General features: G+C 39.1%; 1 protein-coding gene across 2 annotated transcripts; it reads right to left on the bottom strand.

Annotated features, from left to right (window-relative positions):
- Window positions 1-385: 385 nt before the first annotated feature.
- Window positions 386-27,476, bottom strand: si:dkeyp-115e12.6 (centromere protein F). 2 transcript variants are annotated; one of them, XM_023282001.3, is made up of 18 exons: window positions 27,237-27,476; window positions 24,436-24,613; window positions 23,176-23,372; window positions 22,747-22,850; window positions 22,386-22,447; window positions 20,247-20,508; window positions 16,466-16,659; window positions 15,432-15,557; window positions 15,193-15,321; window positions 13,063-13,185; window positions 12,051-12,186; window positions 9,954-11,464; window positions 7,692-8,564; window positions 7,050-7,345; window positions 6,771-6,870; window positions 5,540-6,113; window positions 4,441-4,575; window positions 386-3,148 (listed from the first exon to the last, which is right to left on the bottom strand). In XM_023282001.3, the coding sequence occupies exons 2-17, from the start codon at window positions 24,595-24,597 to the stop codon at window positions 4,454-4,456; spliced, it is 4,971 nt and encodes a 1,656-aa protein (XP_023137769.2). In that variant the 5' UTR covers window positions 24,598-24,613; window positions 27,237-27,476; the 3' UTR covers window positions 386-3,148; window positions 4,441-4,453. The 2 variants fall into 2 exon arrangements, with proteins under 2 accessions (XP_023137769.2, XP_023137770.2); XM_023282002.3 differs by having other exon boundaries at window positions 20,247-20,505.
- Between the last annotated feature and the right edge of the window lie 22 nt (window positions 27,477-27,498).

Raw genomic sequence — 27,498 nt, 5'->3', positions numbered from 1 at the left:
CAAGGAGGGATTGTATGATGAAACAAAACAGACTCTAAAGTTGAAGCGCCTATCTATTCCACAGACTCTTTAATTCTTTGATGCATGTCTGCTCCTTTAAAGCTTTCAGCACCTTCCCAACAATGTGTTTGTGACCAAGAGGCAAAGGGAGAGGACTTTGGTAATTGCGGAAATACTTAAGTGATTTACCCAAGATATTCTACTTAAAAACACTTTGAGGCCGTCTTCATTGGACCATGGCGCTCATTTAGACTTAATTGAAGACCAGCAGTAAAAACAACTCCTCACACAGAGCTGACCAGACAGACCGAACATCACGGCACAAAATTCAAAACGCACAGCCCGACTCGAGCTCAAAGGCCCTCAATGAGAGACAAAATTCAAATTAAGAGCAAGCCTTTTATTCTAGCCGTGAACACAATACAGATACATTCACATAAAAGTGTTCAAAACAAGGCAAAAAATATACAAGAAGATTCCCTTCTCACCGCCAAAAGACAACAAATCCCAGAGATACGAAGGCAGCTGAGAGGGAGGTGAAGTGTGTGTTGGTGTGTGTGAGGTTGTCAACATGACAGGCAAATGGCATTGATTCAGGACCTGAACGTTCTTGAATGTCTACTGTGTTCTAACAATCCACAGCCAGCAGAGAGCGACTACCTCTCAATACAAATTAAGTTTAAAAACCAAAAACACTCCACTTCAATCATTCCCCTTGATGCACAGAGAGCCTTCCTGAAAGCAGTTTCAGTGTAATTAATGAAACTTTAGCAACCTAATTTGGACAGTTTAAGTCGGCCTATTCTGATGCTAGTATTTTTAGTTTGAAATTCCCTTTTGTTTCAGTCAGTCCACCAGGGTTCAGCAAGAAAAGACTGACCATAGAAATAGAAACATAAAGAGGAAATTCAGAGCTGTAAAGACCAACTCTGGAAGAAACCCACTTGGCTAAAGGGTCTGATGGCATCATTATTTAACAAATCATTCCACCGGAATCGCAGCAGTTAGTGGGGTTTCTTACAGATTATATAATTCAACTTTGACACAAATTGATGCTGTAGACCAAAGATAAGACACTTTCACAATGCCGACCTTCTGAGCTGACACGTTGTCCAAACCAGAGAACACAAACCTTGGGGTTTTTTTTAGCTGTTTTGCACTTTTCAATTTCATTCATGGTTTGCAGACAGTTACGAGACAGGAGTCGATGGTACAAATACAATTTTAGAATAAATTTATTGTTACATCAGCAGCCATGTTAGCTAGCAAGTTTTCAAACCAACTGTTTAGGAATTTCTCAGAAAAAGAGCCAATTATCTGATCCATCATTATGCATTTTCTGTTTATTAGTATCATATTGTTTGTACAAGTTCCCAATAAAAAAAATTAAAGATATGCTACTTTGACTATAATGTAGCCAATTCTCTTTATCTATCTGACTAGTTCCCCATACAAGATATAGCCTATAGACACTGAAAGATAAATGTCTTTAAAATAAACATGTGCAAAACATTAATAAGCAAAGGAATTTCATCAATGTTTTGTGTTTAGGGTGGTGTTATTCTAAATTTGTGTTGTATTTTTAAATGTATAATAGTTCTAGGATCAGTTATAAATCTCCTTCACTACAAATAATCAGTTTTGTACAGGACTTGGAAAACACAAAATCCGTCGACCCCCAAACTAAGAGCTTCATTGTCCCTCCTCAGTAAATGTTGATGAATTAAATGTCAAGAGTGTAAACAGACTAAAAGAGAGATAAAACAGAAAATCTCCAGGAGCTGCTGTGACTGACTGGTCGTTTCACCAGCAAGCCCTGCAAGTATAGCTGCTGTATCACAAATATTCCAGAGGGACGCAAAGGTTAATTGTGCAGTTCCACTTTCTGATGTAACTAAGCCTTAACTCAGTTGCTTCAAGCGTCATATTAGCTTCTGCTGAACTTACGATCGAAGAGTGTGGATTTAGCTCTCCATTATTTACACTGAAATCGCTTTTGAAAGGGAACTCAACAACCAGTAACTCTTTTGATGCACACAAGGGCATGTGAATATGGTTTTAAGTACCGTAGACTTGGGAAAATGTGAATTTATCCTTTAATCGACTATATGTAAGCAGAGTGGTGAGATCTGCTGCTACAGGACAATCGACAAACTGAACATCCATTTCAAACTCATCTGTTAAATCTACAGTGTGTAGAAATGTGAGAATGTGGGCTATGGCACAGTAGCATATGTGCAAAGACAACCCCGAAACAAACAAAAAAAAACAATTACATCAGTAAAATAAATTAAAACTAACCACTGAGAGTTTGTTAGTGTAGGACCGAGAAGCAAAGCAGGAGAGGAAGGAGAACGGGAGCAGAGTGCATCACCATACATGGAGCGGAAACCAGTGCAGGTTAGACTGAGTCATAGACATGTGCTCACCCCACTCTCTCCCACACACATATACAAACAGTAACATCAAGATGACGACACACATGTTCATATTCACAGCTATTGTTTCACACACACTCACTAAGCTTTCACACATTTTTTTGTAAACGTCCCTCAACTAAAACACATTCAAGTGTCCATAAATAAGTCACCCCAAGAAGCTAAAAAAATGAAAATATATATCATGTTCTCACAACAGGCCTCTCTTGGCTTCACCCTTTTGGAAAACAAGTCAAACTTATCTTGACAAGTGCTTGTTTAGAAAAACATCAACCAGGCACTGTTTCATTCGAAGTAAGCCGAGGATAGGCATAAGTTACTTCTGAGTTTCAAAAAACTAAACAATCCCTTTGGAAAAGTGGTTCAAGAAACATCAACGAGCATCACTAAATCACCACCTCTTGTACATAAATATACAGGTGGGTGAAAAGTGGCAGCATTGTGATGGGCAAGTCTCCACACAGTAATTTGAGGATAAACTAGTGACCATTTAAACATTTTGGATCCACAGTGGAGTGTTTATTCTGTCAGTGCAGGCCCAGTTACCTGCACACACGTGTACAGCAGTCCATGGCTGATCGTAGCTTTTTAAACTGGTCCTGTGTTTGTGTCAAAGTCTGAAGTGCTTCGAGTCTCTGAAGCTGCTGTTGTCCATCACTCAGGTTCATCGAGAAACCACCGTGATCAGGTTTTCCCATCAGATGTGCACACTGCCAGTAGACACAAACATGCAAAAGTAAGCCATACAAATTATATTCTTAAATAGAACGTAAATAACCATAACCAAATGAAATAATTTCATTTGATGTAAAGATTTTTGTGGTGATGTGTCTAATGTATTTGCAGATAAGCCTAGAGATTTTCTTAATTTTTCTGTCAAAAATCCTGTTAAAAGACAAAAAATCAAAACAGAGTCTGACTAAAAACTATCACTGAGTCAAACTTTTGACTGTTCCTTGATTATGAATAAACATGAACATTACAGCTGCTAACTAATGATTCATTTCTTTGTTAATTATTTGTTTGATAACTTAATGAATGTTTATGAAATAAAATGCCAAAAAGGTGACAGTGACTCTGTGGTGAATTATTATTTTTTTGTTAAGTTTACAATCTACAGCCCAAAGACATATATTTTACAGTGCTTTAGGAAGTGCATCACCACATCGCAGAAGCTGCAACTGGATAAAGATCAATACTTTCACTAGTTTACTATTTTTCCATTAAAAATGAATAATTATTAATGGAAGCATGAATGAATAATAAATTATCTAAACAGTTAATGTAAATACGCACTAGTGGTAAAAAAAAAAAAATCAGTAACTGAAAAATAGTCCTAACAAAACACTACTTATTCCTGTTTGAGTAATGTTTACTAAAAACTACAGTGGTCAGCTGTTTGAGGAAATTATATTTAATAAAAAAAAATAAAAATGTATGTTTCTGTGCTGTGATTTGTTTGTAAAGATTACTAGAAATTAATAAATACCTTGCTGTGTGTGTGTAAACTACCTGGGAAAATTGGAAACTACTGAGTTGAACAAACAGTGTTGCCTTTTATATGATATGTTAACAAAAAGAGGACTGAAAGCATCTTCCTTTAAGCAAGTCAAAACACTCCACTGGACTAATTTTTGTCCCATTAGTAGATGCCTTCAATCTGTGTCCCTTCTCCTTTTTATTTCTCTACATAACCATGATTTTATCACTGACAAAGAGGATTTAAAGAGTGAACTACCCACAGTGAACCACAACGTTGTTTGATTGATTGTTGTTGATGTGCTTGATGCTCACGTACGATGAAATATAAAGTTCAAACATTCACTTTGCTAAGTGTTAAGGCCTTTTCAAAACATGAACACCGTCTGATAATGTTTCATTAAAGTATTAAAACCTATTCAGACTTCTTAACTGTTCAGTAAAGTCAAGCTAACTTCTTATTACTCAATGCTATCACTAGTAAATACAATACGAAATCTGAGGGACAGTCTCCACAGATTACCTGTTGCTGTGTTTTAATCCGTCTCATCCTCCTCATCTCCAGTGTCTTTGTGAGCGGCAGGTACAACAGTTGTGCCTAACAAACCTCGTCTCACAATGTAGGGACATGACGGCCCACTGGGGATGTCAGCAAAACCTAAACGATGAAAAGAGGGGGAGACACAAATAAATGAAAGGATTATCTGACAGCAGATCAACTAAAAGTGAAACCACAGAAATAGTGAAAATATAAACAGAAGAAACTGAGAAAAAAACTGAAGAAACTTAGATTTATATTTGGAGACTTCTAGTTATGATAGGCACCCACAAACATCATTAAACCAATGACTTATTCTTGACAGAGTTTAAACTCTGTAGAGACAGTATCAAATAATACTTGAGAACACAAACACACAAAAACAAATGTGCCATATTGTTCATTTTTGTATCCTGCCTAAGCTTGAACTCAAACGTTTTTTTTTCTTCATGTTCTCAGTGGAGTTTGATTTTAATTCTGCTCCTTTGATTAGACTGATTTCCAGAGTGTGAATCTGATATCTCCCATAAAAATAACAATTTTGTTAATACAACAATAATAATGATTTAACGGTATTAATGCAATAAATACTCCGATATGAAGGAGGACAAACTACTAGTCTGATTCTGTCAAAAGAAAATTATTTAGAGAATAAAAAACAAGACACCTATTTCTTCTATTCCTTTCCACTTGCAAAAACATCATATTTGTCCACATGGGGGATATGAACTCAACATTTACTTTAATATAGCAACACAATAACTAATTCAGAGTCATTTCTGTGTCCAGCTGGTTAATAAAGGTACAATACTCTCCTTTTGTAGCTGTTTTTGTTCTCTTCTACCTGCTGAAGAGAATATCTGGCTCGTTAGCAGTTTAAACGCTCAGCTTTGTTTACCAACTATGTCTGTTAAGCAGCTAGTGGTTTTAAAGCTTGTAAGCTGGAATCAGTGGGAAGATTCAGATGTGAGAAGGATTTTATCTTTACTCAGCTTAGCACAAACCAAAAATTACTCCAGTCTGATGCTTTAGATTGACCATTTTCAGTCTTTTCACTCCACAGATCCACAGCTAATAAAGTTACCTTTCATGACGACTTCTGGCAGGCCATAAGGTTCATACTCCGTGTCATCAAAGGCAGCTGACAACTGTGTCCTGTTACGGCGGATTCTTTCAGCCAGTCGGGCCGGGTCAGCCGGGATGGGGAAAGAACCTGAAAACAACATTTTGTCTTCTGCTGCCGTACCTTCAGATAATGGGACAGGAGGGACAGGAGGGGAATCCACCAACTCTTCTTCATTCTCTTCCTCCTCCTCAGTCTGTGTGTTTGCACATACTGTTGTTACACCACAAGGACACAAGCTCTCCTCTGTTTGACTGCTGACATTTTTCATTTCCAACTTGACACCTCTCTCTGGACAATTACTGATTGTGTTTATTTCATTGGTTGCTCTAGAAGGATTTGTCTTGGTCTCAGGTTTTCCACCGCTGGTCAGATTTGGTCCTGAGACCTTGTGGAGATCTTTGGCTATGTGCTGTTGAGAGATTTTGTCTGATGAAATTTGGATGAGTTCAGTGTCTCTCTTCAGTTTGTGTTGCGTTGGACATGCATCTGACCGTTGTAGGAAGTTTATCTCTTGGTTTTCTTTTTCAGATTCCTGAGTGAAGAAACAAAACACAGGAATTGAAGATCTAATGTTTAAATAAACAGGCAAAAATGAGTGCACATAAAGTCAAAACTGAAAACCAGAGCAATATTCCTTACGTCAGACTGGTGTTTTGAGTTTTTATGCAAAAGTACCAATGCTTTAATTCACAGACATTTAATATCCTAAAAATTATTTTGGAATTCTTCTTGAAAGAATTAAAACTGTGTAATTTGATACTCAGTATAAGGAAAACAGGAAAAGTTCCATATATAACTGAATACACATTCAGTCATTAACTGTTTATTACTGAAAAAGGTATTGCTCAATATATGTTGAGCTGTATGGTTCTGTGTAGACAGACTGAATGCTGTGCACTGACTAAAAGACTCTCTGGGTTACACTGGCAATGATTTTGAATTATTTAATTTGAAGTGTACCAATTTAAACCACTCTTTGTTTTCCCTATAATTTGCACCAAATTATACATTTCCTTCCAAGAATCTTTGTAGGAAATTCTCAGGAAATTACGGACCGGTAAGCCTCAAATGTGCTGCATTTATTTAGCTAGTGAGGGATTTCTACTGAAATATTCTTGATGTAAAGAGCCTGAAGAAAAATATGGTGGTCTGGTAAGTAAGTGAGTGTGGGTTTTAAAAAAAAAATCACCTGGTCAGTCTTGGCAGTGTCCTGATTGTATTCCTGAAGTGCTGCAGTCTTTTTAGAGGGATGGAGAGGGTTTGGTTCCACAACATTGCTGTTCTGAAGTCTTGTGATAAAACAAGAAACAAAGTTGAAATCCAGCAGACACAAAAGACCTTTACATAGACATACATTAAACTGTACAAATGCATATACTATATATAATGAACTTGTGCATTTTACACAAAAATGGTAGGATCTTAAGTGCCGCCATATTTTGACATCTCTGGTGCTGATATATGTTACCTGGAGAATAATGTGCGGGATTGCAGTTTGTTGGAGGAGCAGCTGAGGAATAACTCATCTTCTCTGATGACAGTGATGCTACCCTGGTTCTTCTGAGTACCCAGCGAGGGTTCCTGGACAGTCTGAGCCTGGTTCTGGGTCGTCTGTTCTTGTATTTCACGCTGGGCGTCTGTGCTTTGAAGGAACTGGTCAAATGTCGGGGCTGGTTGGGAGGCCAGTCTCCAAACTTCAAGCTCCTCAGCCTTCTGCTGGGTCTCCTCAGTGAGAGCTCTTACCTGCATCTGCAGCGCCTCCACCTGGAAATGAGGGAAAAAGACAGAAGTGAGTGAATAAAACAGACAAAGCCCACATACTAAAACATAGAAAAAGCAACAATAACATACGTCATAAGTCAATCTTCACCAATGAATTAAAACAACTTTTGACAATTTTGTATAAAAGGAACCGGATAAATATTTTTCCTTTACTGTTGAACTAAAAAACAGAATGTTAATTAATTTTCCTATTAAAGACTCTCAATCTCTACATTGTAAGATTAATTAAAGTTTCCACTCTGCATGACTAACTAAATAAGATATTTTTGCTCTTCTTCTTCAGTAAGACACGTCACATCACTATGTTGAGTGTATCTGCTGCTTCTACCTGTTGCTGTAGGTGGTTGATGTGGGCCTGAGACACTTCGTCTAAATCTTCTTCAGCTTGTGTGGTTCTATCTTCTCTTTCTAGATCGTGTCCTTCATCTTCACTCCTCTTCACATTCTCCTGTAGTGACTGCAGTTCCTCAGTTATGACGTCGTTCGGTACATTAGACGTCTTCTGCTCCATCAAGCAGGACATAGCAGCATCTCCTCTGTCTCGGCTTTGCTTGTCTGGGGCTTCTCTGTTTTCACAATCGGTCTGCAAAGTTGGGCTCCTGGAGTCTGAAATGGTCAAATCCTCTAGTCTTTGTCTCAGCAGCTGATTCTCCTGTTGGAGAGCAAGTAGTTCTGTAACCAGGTCTGCTTTTCCTCCATTTTGACGGCTCTGATTATCTGCCTTCACAGAAGCAGAGTCATGGTTACTCTGTGTCTTGTTAAAGTCTCCAGAGTCTGGATGTTGTTCTCCTGACCATCGTGCTTCATTTTCTTCTTCACTGCTACTAGGTGTTGCTGTTTCAGCGATATGTGTCCTAGTTGTTGGTTGACTTTCATCTTTCGGTAAATTCAAGTCATCATCTGCCAGTGAGTCTGCAGTGTGGTGGGTGATAGGACACTCCTCTTCCTGTTTCAGATGGCTCTCTGAGATCTCCACCAACTTTTCATCTTGTTGTTGTCTTTGTTTCTCTTCCTCCACGTCTTTGGCCATCATCTTTTCTTCTTCCTTTTTCAGTACATCAAGCGCTTGCTTACATCGCAGCAGTTCTTCTCCCTGGCTGAGGAGGGCGCTCTCCTTCTCTTGCAACTCGGCTAAAAGGCCTGAGATATGCTGACTCTGCTTCTCAAAGGCCATAGTTAGCTGCTGGGTCTGACGTGTAACCTGAGAAGAAAGTAAGATTGAAGGAATAAAGAAAATGCTGAAGAGAAACAGCTAATAAGCCCCCACAGCCTGTACTTTACTACGTTTAAAAAACAGCTCCCACACACTGTATTTTTAAAAATGAAATACAAGCATCGCTCTTCTTATGAAAGCTTACCTTCTTTATGAGTCAGTTTTAATAGTAGCTAATATCTACTAATTTGGTCTAAAAACTAAATGCCTACTAGGAAAAATTGTGAAGCCATGCAGTGAAGTCAGTGGTGTAAATTCAAATTGTCTTCACCACTTGTAAATTTGCATCACACAGAAAGCTAAGGTCATTTTACTTTACTTCCAATGCCATTTGTAAACCAAGTCTAATTTTCTTCCATGAGGACTGTGAATTTTCCTCCTTGGATTAGGCACAATCAAATATACGTGGGATCTTCTATTCCATCTGCTACTGAGTTTTAATCGATGTGCAATTTGACCAGGTCCCCTTTTTCAGGGAACTTTTCCTCACTCACTCCTTCAATGGTTTTGGAGACAATTTACAGCAGTGATGTTGGAATAAATGTATGTGTTTGTGGACTTTTCTGTATTTACTGTATGTATTAATTGCTATATTTTTCCACGTATTTTTTCTGACTGTTGTCTGTAACAAAGTCATTCTTGGCAGCCATCTTGATAACACCCTTGGCCAGTTATTTAAGGCTAATAAGATCAGGTCCCTATCTAAAAGAATGGGGAGAGATGGGGGCTATAATTGCAATTTTAGTTGTCATCAGTATATAAAAACTGCATGTATAGAATTACCAGTCAAATTTGAAAAACAAAAACCTTAAAACATTTTGTTATTTTGCCCCAAATTAGGTGTAAAATGCATCTTTCCCTATAGATTATACTTATACTAAGCATGTGCACAACTTCACAACAACAAGATGACTGGCTTCTTGAGAAGGGGGCAGGATATGTGTCATACGATGGCCATCTTTGGCATTACTTTCATACTCTCATAGATTTCTATTGCGGATTCTTTAAGTTTGAGTCTCTCCCCTGTAAAGTCTTTGCCTGTAAGCTCATCAGGGGCATTAAAACTGAGAAAAAACTTATTTAGTTAAAAATATATCTATGTAATAGTGCCTTAATATTATTCTTCAGTTTTGAAATACCAATACCTACTATCTGAACCCAAGGATCAAGGATCAATATGCAATATGTGACATGTAGCATAAACAGTGACACATGACTAAAGGCAACTGTGTGCATTTCACACAGCAGGAGTTAAAAAATGGAGATCAAAACCTTGTATATGTGCCTGTTGGGATATTTTACTGAGCTGATAACCAAGTGTGATGCTGTAGGCTGGACAAACCTCATGATTGGACCTGTGTATCCAGCACTATTTACCTGGTTCTGCAGGGCCTCCAGTTTTACTTGGTACTGGTTAGCACGTTCTGTCTCCTTTTGCTTTTCCTTCTGTAGATGTTCCACCTCTTTGGCAAGATCGGAAGCAGCAAGCTCCTCCTTCTGGAGGTCTGATGGAGAAGACCCTCCAAGATAGTTCTGTTTGCCGTTTTCTGGGTCAGAGGCCACTTCTTGAACTTCATCTGACAGAAGTGAATGCTCAGCATCAATCACTGTTCGCTTTTCCTGGATGTCTGCTGTTGCCTGAGACACAAGCATGTTGCGTTGGTTGGTGGACTGGCAGAAGAGGAGATGCTGCTCTGGTGAAGGGAGGAGTTTGCCATCGCAGGAAACAATGTTGGAGTTGAGCTCATCATCATGGAGAGTCAGATACGTCAGCGGGCTGTTGACAGCTGAGAGTCTCTCCTCTTCTTGTGAGTCTTCCTTTCCTCTGCGCTTTAGTTCTTCTACTTCAGCTTGAAGTTCTGCCAGTTTTATACTCAGCGCCATCTTCACATCACTGTCTGTATCTGTTATTTGGTTCCTCTCCTCTTCCTCTCTTTTTCTTTCCTCTCGTTCTAAAGCCAGCTGGGATTTCACCTCGGCTAGCTGCTTCTTCAGCTGAATATTTAGCTCTATCATTTCACTCTCTCTGTCTTCTTTTGCTTGGTTTTTCTTCTCCTCCCACTCCTCTCTCTCCATCTTGTCTCTTTCCTCCTTTACTCTCTTCATCTCTGCCTCCAAAGTACCTATGGTCCTCCTCAGCCTTTCTGTCTCAGCCTTTTCACTGTCCAGCTGTGCCTTCCATTCCTTGTCTTTCTCCTTCCTCTCCACAGTTTGACTGCTGTGTTTGCGGCTCAACTGTTTGAGGCGGGTCCTGGTTTCTGCCTCGGCCCGTCGCTGAGTTTCAAGGTCTTCAAGTCGTTTCTGGAGTTCGTCACGTACATCCTGGATCTCTGAGCGCAGCATGGCATTCTCTCTCTTTAGGTCTTCAGAGTGGATGATCTGCTCAGACTTTAGGGAACGTGTTTTTTCAGCAGAAAGCACTGAACTTTGTGCCAGAGTTGAGCGTTCAGGATCAATCACTTTATCACTATCTACAGACGAGTTGATTGGCGCACTGACAGCAGAGTGAGTGGAACAGCTCTTGCTTGCCCCAGACATATCACAGTCTATTAACTCATTTCTACTCCTGTTATCCTCTTCATTACTTTTTCTTCTGTGTCCTGCTCTTTGCAAGCACTCAGAGTCTGAGGAGATAAGGACAGTGATGTGTTCAGAGTCGATTCCTTCTCCTGGTTCTCTGTCAGAAGGGTAAGATGCTGTAATTTCTGCCCTTCTCGCATCTACATTCTCTTCCTCTTCCCTCCTCTGCTCAGCTGGGGTAGAAGCAGGCCTCTTGGAGTTGGATGACGGTCGAGGGTGATGAGAAAAGGAAGACTGAGGTGAGAAACTCTGTCCAACAGGGCAAAATTGGACAGGCTGCAGAGGGGGTGCTGAAACAGATTTTTGCTCTGGAGTGAAAAGGAAAGTGACACAAAAAATAGAATGTGAAAAAAATTTTGCTTGTTTTCTGCACAAAAAAAAGAGGTTATCTTCTTTTTTTTTATATAAGCACATGCATTACTTAAACAGTTAAATGCATATTTATATGGCTGACGAATCACTGACCAGCAGGGAGCAGCACTGGGTTAACATGGGCAGGAAATTAACATGACATGTCCTGCATTATGTATATTAATAGCAAGCACAACATTTGTGACTCTTCCTGCTAAATAACAAATTTCCCTATTTTATCCTCTACAAAATTACAAATTATTCTACAGGGTAGCATTATTACAGTGAGTCCATCAGAGGTCACTTGTTCAAGTTTATGTCAACTACAGTATTTGTCCTGCTGCAGCATCTGTAAGCAAGACAATGCATCCCTATCAATGCCTGACCTCTGACCTTCCTGTGGAGCGAGGCAAGAGAAAACAAACTCTCTCTACAAAAACTCTAGTCCAATAACAGGAAGCATTTGCATAATTATTATCAGTACTTATTGCATGACTAATAAATCTCATGGATCTGTTCCACCACCAACAGTTCACTGCTCACCCTGCAGTTCTTTGATGAGACGCAGGGCGTCAGCTAGCTCCTCCTCCAGTCTCTTCCCCTCCTCCTCCAGAGCTCGTTCCCTCTTCCGGCTCTGCTCCAGACTCACTGCCACACCCTCCGCCTCACGCACCGCTTCCTAAATCAACGATAAAAAAAATCAAATGAGGAGGTTTGAATCCAGTCAACTTAAACTTAGATCTAGACTCACCCATACGGACTAAATTTATTTAGGAATCTAAAAGAAGTGCTCTGCTCAACATCAGATTAAACCTAAGCTACTAATAACTATATAGGAAGGGTATAAATTTTCCATCTTAATATTTGTTCCTGGAATGTTTGTATTTGTCCTAGAGGACTTCCAAATAAGGAAAAGCTGTGCATGTACAACATATTGTGAACCACACACAAACAGTGTCACAACAGCAACAAACCACAGACAAACAAGCTGTAGATGGAGGCAGCATTAGTACTTATGTTGCAAGCTGGTCCACATTTAATGAACTGCCACAAGCAACCCAGGAGTATTAAACTTCCTCTGCCCTCGTACAGTTTTAACAAGACTTTCTGATGCAGAAGGACACTTTTCTTGTTTGCATGTTCAGAAGTTCGCCATCCAGACTTAGTATTTTACACCTGGATATTTCTGAAAGTAAAATGAGGTTTGTTTGTTGCATAAGTGACTGGTAGGGGAAGCAATTCATTTTTTTGAAAATATAGAAATCAGACAACTAATGTTTTTTGCTCTATGAAATTCTTTCTTATACTACATATAAATATACTTTAATATATTATATTACTAAAATATAAAGCTGCAGCTGAATGATTGAAGAAGCCACGGTTAACTTATTATTTATTTATACTTCACACATTATCAAAAATAGTAGACTGACATATGGCACATTAAGATGTTGTTTAAAAATGTATGGAGTTTACTATATACCAACTGCCCAGCTAGTGAATAACTGATAAATGTAGACTTTGACTTTGGATAATCACTGCGTGTCTGCATTACCGTCAGTTTGGCTTGTGTTTGTGTCTCTCTCTTCTGGCTCTCCTTCAGCTGTCCCTCTGTCCACTTCAGCTTCTCTTTTGTAGTGTCCAGCTCTTTGTCCAGTGCTTGCTTCTGGAGAGACAGCTGATGGAGGAAATTATGACTCATTAGCTGCTAGAAAACAGGAGCACTCATTTCAAAGAAGGCTCGACGAAAAGATTCATGAAAGAAATAATGTAGGAGGTCAGCAGAAACAAGAAAGAAGGAATGAATGGCTGTTGTTTTAGGTGAAGGGACCAGGGCAAGTGGAGGGCACAGGAAGCAGAGCAGCGATCAGTGATCAATAGCAAGCATAAGCTGTGTCTAGTGTATTGTCCTTCTCTCTAGGGAAACTAACAGAGACTTCAGCTGATTGGTTTCCCACCAGTTCTCATAAAATTCTGTGCATGGTTTCCTGTCATTCCACATATGAATAGTCTTAGCATTATAGTATTATAGAATTATAGTAATGCACTGTGCAACATTATTTATCCCGTTCATTACCTTCATTAATCCAACAAATAGGTTGTTTCTGTGTTACTTTCTTCATCTTTTTAAGTTTCTTAGTCCCTGGGTCATATGATGCCTGGATGTCATGCTGGAATAGCAACATGTAAACTGTAGTGATTCAGAAAAAAGGTGGCAAATATCGAGGACAAATAGCAATCCAGTGTTGTTCTTTAAATATTTACACTTTTTATGGTGATCAATAATTAAACAGCTTCCGGCACCAATACTGGCTTTGTAAGGAAAGCCAGAAGTTAAAGTCACAAGTAGCGTAAGAAAGTAAACATTACTACTGACAGAAGTATCACGGACTGTTTTTTTGTTTAAATTTTTTTTGTGCATTTCCTGTACCAACATAACACTAGTAAAAAAAAAAACAAAAAAAAAATGCATGTGCATGCCAATCAAATCAGTGAAGAGGAAGCAATGCTCTTGGAAATGACTGCTTTTCCTGTTTTGGAGAGTTTCTTCAGGCCTGTAGCAACCTGCTGTTTGACTGAAATTTCAATCAACCCACTTGCTGCATTTAAAGAAAATGGAGATTAAACTTAAAACTCAGGGAGTATCAACAAAATTATATAAAAACTGCTTCCGAAACTACATGCATGTGCAAACCAAAGATAAAATGCTAATTCCACAAAATTCACTGTGAACTGCTGACTATCTGCTATTAAATGTTACTGACGTACGTGAAGCTGAGCCTCTGTTGTGTGTTTACTCTCTGTAGCCTTATCAGATATAAGATAATAACAACTGTGCAGTTTACAAAGAGCTTACAGTAAAGTACTATTGAACACTGTGGATAGAATGAAGGGCTATTGTTGAGAATGTTTACACCAGGTCTTACAAACACATAAAGTCAAGGAAATGTGTTTTTTGCATGACAGTTTATAATCTGTATTATTGTTCTGCTCATAAAATATAAATGGCACTATATTCCTTCATATTAAATCAAACCAAATAAAAAAACCCTTCAAGCACAAACACACTCGCCCTTCTCTACATTCATGCAACATGCCTCACTTCAAACCAATCTTCCATCCATCTTCACCCTCATCCCGCAGTCATTCCTTCATGCAATTCTCCCAGAAAACTCTATTTCTCACGCGCAAGTCACAAGTTAGGAGTTTGTCTCGCATTTCCATAACCAAAGCATTTTGCTCAAACGTAGTCTTACTGTCATTACCTTCGCCGCTCAACCTTTCCGCTGGGGAGAAACCGAGGGGAGAGGAGGACGAAGCGGAGAGGAGAGCAGGTGGGGAGAAAAGAAAACAGAAAAAGAGAGAGCAAGAGCGTGAAACAGAGAGTGAGAGAAAACAACAAGGGCAAGAAGCAAGTGTGGGAGAAGTAAGATAAGTTTATTGACTTGGGAACAAATGATGAAAAAAGTTCAAGGAAAAACAGAGGAAGCAGGAAAGAGACAGAGGAAATAGCTGAAAACAGGACAGACATAAAAACCAAAGTATAAACAGTATCTACAGAGTTCTGTTTTGGTCTTGACATAGACCTTATCTTGACAAATGTAAATTAATGCACATTAGAAAACGAGCTGAGCTTGATAATGAAGATCATTGTAAATATGTTTGTACTTTTGTTTGTATTTACCTTGTCAGCCTGGGCCTGCAGGGCATTGTGGAGTGTCCTAGCCTGCTGGAGCTCCTGATTGAGCTTATTCACCTCCTGCTGATGCTGCCTCTCCAGACACTGCCTCTCTTTCTGAAGCTCTGCCAAATCCTGGAAACACACATACACAAAATCTATCTTCAACTGTAATGTGGAACAAACAGAAAGGAACAAAAGCGAGTCTCTTCCTGAGTTCTTTGTCCATCCGCTTCAAGCCTTACCCTTTGATGCTGTTTCTCCAGCTCCTTAGTGCGCTGTTGGTGCTGCAGTCGGCCGCTTTCAGCATTTTGTCTCTGACACTTGAGCTCCTCTTGTAGCTGCTTCACCCTCTGCTCAGCTCCTGATGCCTGCCATCACAAAACACAATGTATACTCGATAACAGAATTTAAAAAAATAAAATAAAAAATTATATCCTTAATGCTACTTAACATGGAAACGCTGTGTTATCTCACATAACAGAGGTTTATGTTATGGCCACCAGTTTTAGCTATTTTATTTAGGAGAAATCATGTTTTTGTGATTTTTGGCAGGGTGGTGCTTTGTAACTTTGATTTTTAAACCACAGAACCAGATTTTGTGTAAGGGAGTTCCCAGTCCAGTCCAACTATTAGTCACATAGCACTGTCCAAGGGGAACATTAATGCGACATTTGCTTCTGAAACCAGGGGCCCCTGAAATAACCCCTCCCACTTCACAACTCTATGACATTAACAAGCCTTTTTGTGCTCATAACGTCATGAGATTTTAATGCATAAGTCCATGAAAGACAACACAGTCAGTACGACCCACATTTTGTAAGGTTTAGATCTAAATGGTCATATTTATAGCCACATGTGTGTCTTAGTATAGACAAGTCACTTCTAAGACTCTCACTTTTACATGGTGCGTTTTGTTAATGTTTCACTTTTACTTATCTTGTTTAATCATTTCATGATAATTAAAGACATTCCAATGCCATGAAAGCATTAATAAATTGGAGGTTTGGCAGTGTCTCCCCTGTGTTACACATGCAGCCCAGATGGCTTTTAGATGTTTTCCAGCACAGCTGAAAAAGGGGACTGTTTTTCCAGCTCAACTTTTCCTGACAATATTTCAGGGAAGAGCAATGTTGTGATAAATGATACCACCGCACATTGTTTGCTAAAACAACAGGACTTCAGAAAAATATTAGTAATGGTATGAAACTCATTTGTTTTCAGTCGTAGAAGCAGGAGTCGCACCATCAGAAGTAGCAGTAGCAGTGTGTGTTTTTACCCGTTCACTGTCCTGGGCCATTCGTGTGTGTGCGAGGCTGAGTTCATCACGGATTTTCTGAAGGTTGAGCTCTTTGGCAGCGAGCTCCTTTTTACTTTGCACCATTTCATTTTGAATGCTCTTCAATGTGCTGGCCTTCGCAGACAGCTCGTCCTCCAGAGCAGAGATACGCCGCCGCATTTCTGATAAGGATACTGGTGGATGAACCAAACACACAAAGATATAATGTTAATACACTGAATCTAGGTATGAAGCAGGTCTAACAAAAAATCTTTTTACTTGAGCCCCTTTCATAATAAAGAAATGCAAAAAAAAAACAACAAAAGACAATATAAAAGCCTCAAACAGAGGACTTAAGAGCAGATTAAGCAAAAGGACACTAGGAAGTCCTGTTAGAATTAGTAAATACAGTCTGTAAACACACTGCATCTACACCATTTTTAAATCTATGCTGTATGGATTTTAGAGTAGGCGTACTGCACAAACAGTCACAACTATAACTGCAAACAACAGCTCTAATAAGTGAGACACTTTTAAATCCTCACAGAATTGCACCAGTGTTCGTAAAAGTTTTGCCTCAGTCGTGACTACTCACAGTGTGCATCACTGCCATTGCCATCTTTCAGTGGGAAACACTGCTCAGAAATGTTAGGTTGAACTGGCTGAACAGTGACTGAGTGGGTGGAGGGCGACAAAGAGAAAACAGGGGAGTGGAAATACTTTGAAAACACACTTTAGCCATTTTTTTTTCCATAAAATAAGCATAGTAGGTAAGAGCAAGTATATCTTGATTTCTGACAAGTGACCATTAGCAGTTAATGTTAGAGCAGCAACACACAGCTCACATCTTTACAAATGAGGTCAATCCATACGGACGAGCTCAGTGACAACCACAGCTGTTCTAACTCTGTATGATACACGTCGACTAGGCCTGTGGGTGTCACACTGCTGATTTCCAAAGCCAGGGATAAAATCAATTCATGGCTTGTCCTAAGAAAAATGTGTTTTGCAATGTTTTGGCATCTACTGTACATTCTGTGTTAGTATCTATTTGTCTTACAAAGACATACACGTAACCACAATTTCTTGCACTACTTATCTCAAACTAGTTGTTTCTGGGATTTGCCACCTACAATCCCAATATGAATCAACTCAGAATAAAATCCTGGAATGTATACGTGCGACTTGAAGAGTTACAGTGGAGAAGAGCATAATAAAAAAAACACAGCAGTAAAAACATACAAAAAAGCAGACCTAAAGTAAACTCTGTAACACTCCTCCCCCTTGTCTCCCAGCAGATAAAAGAGGTATTTATTGTTTCACACTGACCTGTCCCTTTCCTCCTCTGAGCAAACACACATAGTGGAGCTGAGAGAAAGAGGAGTGTTACATCACAATCATAAAGTGTAGCGACTCTACATTAAGCTGGCTTGGGAGCAGGCGGAGGAATCTCCGACTGAGCCAGTGATTTCTACGTAGCCTGTTATGTAACAACTGTTGTTGAGGTTATAGAGAGCACATGAGATTCAGGGCAATCATGTCACTTCAGGTAGTCCGAGCAGAGATAAAAACCACATCAAAACAAATGGACTAAGATCACAATGACAACTACCTTTCCAATTTACTGAGTAACAAAGTCCCTCATTTAAATAGATTATGAATAAGCTAGAGTTGTGTTCCTGTCCTGAACACGGGCAGTACACTGTATTTATTTTGGCACTTAATATTGATCTAGGTTTAGTTTTAGTGTTTGATTTAAAATGGGTCTTAGTAAAAATTTTAATCCTTGATTCCAATTTTTTATTAGTTTTACTCATGTTTAGTCAACTTAAATCAAAAACACATTAGGCTTATTATAGTATATTACAATTTTATATATATTAAGCACTTGTAGGCCGCAGCTGTTGTCATCTTTGTGTACTGCTACCATAGTTACTGGTGTAATTGTCATTTCTTGTACGGTTATTTGTTTCCCTCTGTTCTGCAGTGATACAGATTGTCCTCATAAATCTAGATACCATTTCCAACCTCTGACTGTTTGAACATAACCAGTCTGTCTCTGTCCATCCTGTTCATCTACCATTAGCATTCTATTGACTTCTATTGTTCTCTCTGTTTATTATTTTTACTGTCATGCATATTGCATATTTGTATTTCTTAAGTGCACTAGGAGGAGATGCTCTATTTCACTGCACACTTTCTGTGTACAATGACAATAAAGGCTATTCTATTCTATTGCCGTTCAGAAACTCATTCAGCAGATGATTCTCTCACTTGTTCAGTACAATTCTGTTTACTGTGAGATGCTGAACAGTTGGATAAAATCAATAATTTATTTTTTTTTTAGTTTTATATATCATTTCAAAATAGATTTTTATTATTACATTAGCAAACATCTAGACAAAGCTTCAGATGGAGTTCTGTCATTAATCTCAGAACTGACTCATTCTTTCTGACAGCAGCATCTATTCTAATTGAAAGTCAGCAATCATTTAATATTACATATGCATTACCTGATAACGTAACATTAGTTTATGTTTTCATGAATATAGGCTCCTTCCTGCTTATTGAGCTGCTTTGTTACTGCTTCTTGTCCAGATCTTGTTTGGTTTAGTTCACAAACATGTCTTACAAGAACCAGTAAAATATTACCAACAGACACTAAACGTTACTAGACGTAACACGTGTCTTAATCACGGTAGTACAACAGAAGCTCCAACAGAAGAAACTAGACAAAACAAAAGATACTTTTGACAGCCAATAACACTTTACTAATTAGAAGCTGCAGGTTGCTTAATAAGACTTTGTGTAAAAACAGTTATTAGTTCATTAGTCCATTCAAGGATCTTGGATATTATCAGTTAACTTTTTCATTGACAAAAAAAATCAATACATCTCATTGTAGTCATTATTTTGAGGAATTGCTTCTTATTTAGATTTAGTTTTATTTTCGTCATAAAAAAGGTCAGTGAGTATTTTTCATTCGCTAATGTGTGCTGACAAAATCACCACAGATACTGCAATGTATTTCGCACTTCTTTCCCAAGTAATAGACTATTAATGCCCAGATGAGAAACATTTGTCTCTGCCTAGCTATTTTAGAAAATGACTGAGCATTTGCAAAAAAGAAACTTATATACTTTTGAATTATTTTGGTCTTTAGTAGTGAACAAACAGCCTTGGAGCTAAGGTCCATAGACGGGAAAGGGAAGTGTTGTGTATTTATAGACTTATCATATTATTGGTTTTCCTCTTTTTACTGAATGTTTTGGGAATAACAAAAATGAAAAATAACTAAAGCAATCTACTTTTAGGGTTTCAAAAACCACACATCACCAAAAAGCATTAGTCAGCGAAGAGTTTGCCGGGCATCGCTCAGTAGAAATTCAAAACCAGCTATACCTGAGCTTCAGCTGCAGCGGCCCCCAGGCTCTAGAACAGCCTTCCTATTGCTATTCCTATTCCTTAGGCTGGTTAACAATGACTATTTAAGCAGCTCCGGGAAACCTATTTGGAGCGACATCTCATTGATAACAGCAAAAGCTTGCATCTGAGCTGTGACAAACATATTTAAAATTTAAGACTAATTTATTAATTGGAGAACTGTTTCACAGTGTAGGGCTACGGCGCTAAAGAGGCAACAACATATGCTGAGTCTTGTTCTTTCAGCAATTCAGCTAACTTTTTATTGCCTGAGGATAAAGACTGCTTGTCTGAGCTGCATGTGTGTATATTTAAAAACTGCCAATGTTACTATAGTGATCACTGACTCATCACTCACTGTCTGCCTCTGTCTTGAGGTCCTTCTCCTTCCCACAACTCCCCTGCTCCGACAAGCCTTGATTTGTGACATCAGGGCATGGCGTCTGGGGAGAAGGCGGAAGTCGTCTCCTGGCTGCTGGTCTTGAATCGTCCCGTTCCCATGGAAATGCAGCCGAGGGAGTGGAGAAGATGTCCGATTGGTCGGATGGGTGGCGGTGTGGTGTGCTCTTCTGTTGTCGTGGCAATGAAGCTGTGGGCATGTCCGAGAACTGGAGCCGCTGCTGATGGAAGGAGACAGGGTTGAGATGGAAAGGAAAAAGTGTTAGCACAAGAGGTAACATGATGCAAAACTAGGAAGAAGACTTTAGCAGAGTTTACAAACATCAGGGCCTCAGGACTGAACATCTTTCAGTTTGACTTAAACAGCATTTGACTAACAATGACTAATATCTGTTTTGTTCCTGATAGGTCCTGAGCAAACAGTTTACTCTCTACAGCACCCCCAGCACATTTTTAGAAATTGAGAAAGAGAGTGGAAGCTGAGATATAAGTCACAAACCAGATGTAAAACTAACAGATAAACTATCACAAAAAGCCTTTTGTTTTTCTTTTTCATCTGTTTGACCTGTAAATTATCGACAAGTACACACAAAATCTAAAAAGAAATTCTTTACAGGTTAAATTTAATGACATACTTTATTGCGATCGCTGTAAATAAATCCAATGAAAAGATCAAAATCAACAATAAGTTAACATATTTAATAAATGCAGTCTATACAGTTTAATATAGCATATTGGTCTGTCCCATAGACCTCCACAGGCCTAAATTCCTTCATAACCATAAACATAGCAATGTGGTTTATCTAAAGTCAAACCTACATAAACAGTTCTCAACACAAAGACCTCTCCAGTAAACTTTTTTTTACATTTTCTTTTACCTTGTTTACACGTCCATATGATGTTAGTTTTTGATAAATCATGTGCAAAATAAGTAGTCAGCACCATGACTGAGCATTTTCACCCTGACGTTTCAGTATTTAGGCATGTATGGTTGAATTACTCTAAAATTACAACTTGCCACTGTGTAGCACAGACAGATTTTACAGTTCTTGCGTTCTATGTTAGCTGGTGTGTTATCTAGGCACTTTTAGGGCAGAAATTGATTATGTTAATGATAGGAATTTCTACATATGTATCTTTGATACACAGCAATTATTTTTAAGGGGTTAAATCAATGACCAGAGGGACTTAGAGCAACAGAAATTCTGCAACTGCAAGTTTTAATTTACAAATTGATTTAGTTAATTATTGAGCCTATTTTAAGAATAAAAGTACAAATTTGTGACATTGTAAAATATTTCAGTCCTTTAAATCTATTCAAGGTTAGAGTTAGATTTGGTGTTTTCATGAAACTGTCAATGACATCCGTAATTATTCACCTAGCTGACAGACATAAGAGTATCCAGGAGCAACTGTTAGAATACTGCTGTTAATCCCTCTCCAAGACGCAATGAATACACCCAAACTCAACTCAGTAAAGGCTCCAATGTGAAGCCAAAATGAACAACTTTGCTCTACGTATAAAGGACACTTGGCAGAGTTTTGAAACACAAGAAGTCTCCCTGTTCCCCACTACAAAACCGGACTGAGAGTTGAAAAAAAGTTGAAAAGTTACAATTTTCACTTCAGTCTAATCGAAATTGTAAATTACAGCATGAAACCAACTTTATAACAATGAGTCAGTAGACACTGATGCTATGTAACCTGTTCTAAATATTCTGAGCTGAAACTCTACCTAAATCGAGCAAAAAATTGTTACGTCTATTGCAGTCTAGTTGTACTAAGCAGATTTTTCATATTAGCTATACGGAGAGTTTTGGAAAGTCAAGCATGTCATTCTCTGCAAATCTTGCCAAAATGGCCACAGTAGGTCATGTTTTAAGAACAGGTTTAGCTACCCAGACTAGTAGGGTGGAAACAGTCAATTAACTAATTAAGATGGTTAGATAATAAAAGCAAAACTAAACAAAGAAGGAGAGAAGTTTTGTTTCACTAATATGAAGTGCGACACATCCTCCAAGTAGAGAAGAGCTTTCAGCTAATATCCACCTTGGATTAGGATACACATAGCTCAGTGTAAGAACATGCTGGTACTTACTCGGACATTCGCCCGGCTCTGTCCTTCATCTCGCTGCCCCGACCTCTCTTCCTGTCTGCTCCCTACAGGGCAAAAACACAGCATTATGGATTCAACTTAAATGAATCACCGAAGTTGAAGAGGAACAGCAGCAGTGAATCACCAAGTGTGTTAGTGACAAGAGGAAAGACAAACACAACAGTCCCTGGAGAGTAAAGGGCTGGGAAAGCATAGGGAGTTTATTTATAAACTCTCTGCTCATTTGGGAATCTTGTGTTTTTTTCATTAAATTTTCTAAACTATATAGTGCTAGAATGAAAAGAGAGAAGAAGAAACCCCCACAGAGAACAAACACAGCAGTCATAAATCTAAGAGTCTGTACCATTGTTTTCCCAGGGCGAGGTTGTATTCCAACAGGGTGTAGAAAACACAGTTATATCTGCTGGTCTGCTGCTGTTCTGCAGCTTCTCCAGCTCAGCCTCCAGCCTGCCACAGAGAGATGGAGGAGATACAGAGGGAAACACTTCAGTGTGGGCAGAGAAACACAGAAATTTCAGAAAGAAAACAAGCACAGTCCAGTGAAATGGATTAAGGATGTGTCTGTTACTGCAGCACCATAAACCTTAATTAAACAGATACACAGGCAGGAAAAAATCCATATAAATCAGTTTTCAGTTTATATCAACTTAAAAATTTGCCTTTTACTGCCGAGTTTATTTTTAACATAGTAACATTATTATGAACTACTGTGCGGAATCAGAATGTAAAACAATGAAGTGAAGCGCCCCTGATGATTTCCATGTGTACTGACCTTTTGATTTCCTGAGTGAGCTTGTTGCCGAGTGTACGAGCAGCATCTAACTGGCCCTCCAAAGAACATACTTGGGCCTGCTTGGTCTGAAGCTCCTGGGTCAGACGCTCCCTGCCGGTCACGGCCGCTTTGGCCTCCTCCCGAACACTCTGGAGATCTCTCTGCACAGAGTGCAGCTCCCCACGCACCTCCTCATACTTGGCAGAGTGAGGGAGAAAAAGGATTAGTTTTAGATTTACTTAAAACTGAAAACAAATAAATACTGCTAAAGACGACAATATTTATACAACACAAGATTATTGTCTAAAGTATTCAACATTTTTCAATTGCACTGTCGCAGCTGTTCATGATGAAAGGTTATACAATTGTTTACTGAAAAAATCTGTTTAAGTTACAGTCAGAGCACATTGTACTTATGTACTGTGTGGCATAAAAGGCACAACAAACCAGACAAAAATATTTAAATAAAGCTTGAAATGGGGAAAATGCCCAGCTTTTGATAAAGTGTCACTAAGAAGCATGATAAATTATACGGCCCCTTAAACATTAACTTTGTCCGGTCCTGCCCAAAATCCATCACACTATCAACGTCAACAGCATAAATTCTGAATATCTGCTTTTAATATGTTTTACAGTTATTTGTAATACTGCTTCATTTTTAGGGGAACAGTAGCATATACCCCAATCAGCTATAACATTAACACCACTGACAGGTGGGCTGAATGACATTGATCATTTCATTACAATGCAAAGTTCAGCCAGCTAACCTTGGTTTCTTGCATTTGTGGGGAAGATACCTTGTGTGGATGTTACTTTGACATGTATCAGCTAAACACTGTTGCAGGCAAAGAATCTCCCACAAGCAGTGGCAATGACATTCCCTGATAGCAGTGCAAACACGACAATGTGCAGTCCTAGCTGCAAAAGCTGCACAGAGATTGCTTAAGGAGCACAACAAATAGCCCAAGGCATCAATGCAGCCTCCAAACTCACCAAATCCTAATCCAATCAAGTATCTGCACCCAAACAAGCCTGATCCACAGAGGCCCCACCCCACCACCCGCAGAACCCAAAGTATCTGCTGTAACCATCCCAGTACCCAAAACCACAGAACACCCCCTAAGGTCCTGTCTCCATGGCCCAACAGATCAATGGTGTTCTGGTGGCACAACAGGGACCTAAATAATATTAGCCAGATGGTTTTAATGTTGTGGCTGATTGTTGTAGGTGAAAGCTATAAAGTAGCATGGCTGTTTATACCTTGACAGTTTGCTTCTCAAGGCTAGTGTTGATATTGTCCAACTGCAGTTGTTTCTGCTTGCTTTCTCTGGACAGTCGCTCCTGATGGACCTGCAGCTCCTTCACCTTTTGCAGAACCCGTCCAGACAGGCCCACCGTCCAGTCCTCCTCAGCCCAGCTCATGTCTCTGTGCTTGGGCCTGACAGGGTGGGACAATAACATCAGCATAAGCACTCAAATACAAGTTAGTTTTCATTGCTGGATTCTTAGGTAGACACTCAAGAAAACATTTCCTTCCTTTTCTGAAAGGCCGCCTGATTTCTAAGAACTCAGTGTGACTGTTTGTGTTTGGCATTCACAAGACAATGTGCCAGCTGACTGGTGCTATTCCTGCTTGACAGAGATCAGTTACTAGACCTGTGAGATTCACCCAATGTCCTGAAAAAATAGCAACTCTCAGTCAAACAGAGGAAGAACAGGCCTTTTAAGTAAGGTAAGTGCAGCTGTATGTCAGTTTGTGTTGTTACAGAGAACCCAATCCATAACAAATGCGTCTAAACATGCTTCAATCATCTGAGCTTCTGCCTGTTTCCTCTCTTGAATATATTATGTTGCTAAGGCTTTTATCCCTCAGGGGGACACTGGTTGTCACCGCTGGGTATCTGTGACTCAATGTTTTCCAAAGTAAATCCTGTCTCTCTCAAACTTATGCAGGAGAAACTCCATGTTCACATAAAATTTTTGCTCCAAGTGCATCAAATGTGATGACTGTTCCAAAGTCAAATGTACAATCACTACATTTAATAGCACTCTGTGTACATGGGAAAACAACACACTCACACAGATGAGCTGAGTTACAGGAAGAGTGTCGGAATGAAGAAAAGCCTGATTTAAAAGAATGGCTTGACCAAACCGGCAGAGGTTAATTGTGAACTCAGTTTTGATTTGCATAACAGCCTGAAGGATATCAGCACCAGAACTTCTGTCATAGCACAGATTGTAAATTAACAATTCTATACAGAGACTTGGAGGTGTTTTCAATTTATAGTTTAGGGAAGCAACTATCCATCTTCATTACTGATTAATCTGCTAAATAGTTTAAGAATTATTAATGTATTAGTTAATAGTTTAAGCAAAAAATCATCAGTGTTTTGACACAATGTGTATATAAGCGTAGTTTATATACACATTATGTCTTTATCAGTGACTCACTGATAAAGAGTCCAAATAAATTTTAAAAAATCCCAGAGTCTGAAAGAGTCTATATACTTTGTCCTAGTAACCATCCAAAACAAGACCTTTTGAACACGACCAAAAGAAACAGCAAATTTTCTATTTGAGAATCCTGGACCAGGCTGTTCTTAATTTTCTGTCATCCAATAATTGTTTTAGCTGAGGGACAGAATAATAAATTAAGTCCCGGGCTGACTCACATTGTTCCCATTGGTGTTTTCATAGTCCATTTACTTACCAGGATAGAGACAAGGGGTAGACTAATATTCTAACACACATACTATACAACAGCCGTTTTTGGATACCTTTGATACACATCTTTCCTCTTTCACTCTCCCTGTGTTTATAGGTATTCAATAAATTACCTAGAATACATTAGAAGCACCATAACAAGCTAAATTAATCAAAAATGCAATGCATTATGGTTTTTTCAAGACATAGACAATGCAAAAGGGCTAATAAATACTCATGAAATCATGTCTTAAAAGAAAGCAGCTGATCAAGAAGAAAATATCAACGGACTATGTGGATATAATCAAAGAATACCATCTACCTGACACTACTGAACTGAGGTGCGAAGATTTGACAGCTTCATAAACAAATAAGGCAGCTCATATTCTTAAATGACACACAAAACACAGAAAGGCATTATCATCCATCTTAGTCTTGAATCCATAAAGATTTATGTTTGTGACAGTAGCTCTGGTAAAATGACTCCTGACTTCTAATTTAAAGCAAACAAAGGAAAAAGAAATCAGTGTAATGTTTAAAAAAAATAGCCTCTGATTGTTGTCTGTGCGAGCAAACCAGTAGCTTTAACTGGCTGAAATAGCTTCACACGTTTTTAATGCAGTTTTTCACTTTTCAAAAGTGACTGCAGTCCCTATATTTCAATAGAGATGTCAATAATGCATCAACATGGCTTGATTTCGTTCATAAGAGTAATATTTTAAGGTTTATCACCCAAAGAATATTAGGCATACTGAAATATATATATATATAGCCTAATCACTCCGAACTCTATGGCGTTGATTATAATTAGGGTCTGCAAACATTTTTTGTCACCATTACACAGTTTGAAAGAAAAAAAATCTAAGTTTCACACAGTGCTGTGACCACAGACTTAAAGTTTTGTGTATTTGCAAGTGATGTCGGTTTCCAGACAAAATCATTTGGAGACGAATATGAGCTGAACAATCCAACTTTGACAGAAAACGTGTAATTAGTTTTAGACAGAAGATGCCTTTTTGAGTGTTTTTCAGTGAGTGCTGATGAAGCAGGTAAGGTTTTAGTGAGATGTTGACAGAGGAGGCACAGATCCAGAAGTTGGACGCTGACCTGTGTCGAGCCGACGTCTGATCACGAGGCTCAAACAGAACAAGAGACAACTAACAACTTCAGCGAACAACAGGCTGGATGTCAGTTAAATGTCTATCACGAAAAGTGTCGGTGAAGTGAGCGAGAACCGGACCGTGACTGGCAGAAAATCACTTTTTCCATCGGTTGTTAGTGTTGGTCTGTCAACGGTCAGTGACTGACAACGAACCTAGCAGTGATGCTACAAGCTAACCCGCTGTAAAGCTACTTACCATTCACTTTAGAGAGTCACAAAGGGCGCCAGCCGCCGGGGAGGCTCACACACATACACAGCTGTGACGGCACTCTGACGCCGCTGTTTAAAAAGTAGCACCGGGCTCCGGTTCTCCGGTGTTCGGCAGGTGAAACGTGGCTGTGAACAGAACCGAGACCAACCGCGAACGTTAAATGACAGCTTTCATATCTGGGACAAGATGCCGCGCGTCTCGTGCAGCTGACAGAACCGCAGCCGTTGTGGCACGAGGCGGGGAGGGG

The sequence above is a fragment of the Amphiprion ocellaris genome, chromosome 13 (genome assembly GCF_022539595.1).
Source record: "Amphiprion ocellaris isolate individual 3 ecotype Okinawa chromosome 13, ASM2253959v1, whole genome shotgun sequence".
NCBI lineage: Eukaryota > Metazoa > Chordata > Actinopteri > Pomacentridae > Amphiprion > Amphiprion ocellaris.
Note: the sequence above shows the minus strand (reverse complement) of the source record. Positions and strands in the feature narration are given on the sequence as shown.

Coding starts and splice junctions, on each gene's coding strand:
- si:dkeyp-115e12.6 (XM_023282001.3), bottom strand. CDS start 24,597: ATGAGCTGGGCTGAGGAGGACTGGACGGTGGGCCTGTCTGGACGGGTT. Junction 23,373..24,435: donor TTGAGAAGCAAACTGTCAAG/GTATAAACAGCC, acceptor CACTCTGCCAAG/TATGAGGAGGTGCGTGGGGA. Junction 6,114..6,770: donor ACACTGCCAAGACTGACCAG/GTGATTTTTTTT, acceptor TTCTTCACTCAG/GAATCTGAAAAAGAAAACCA.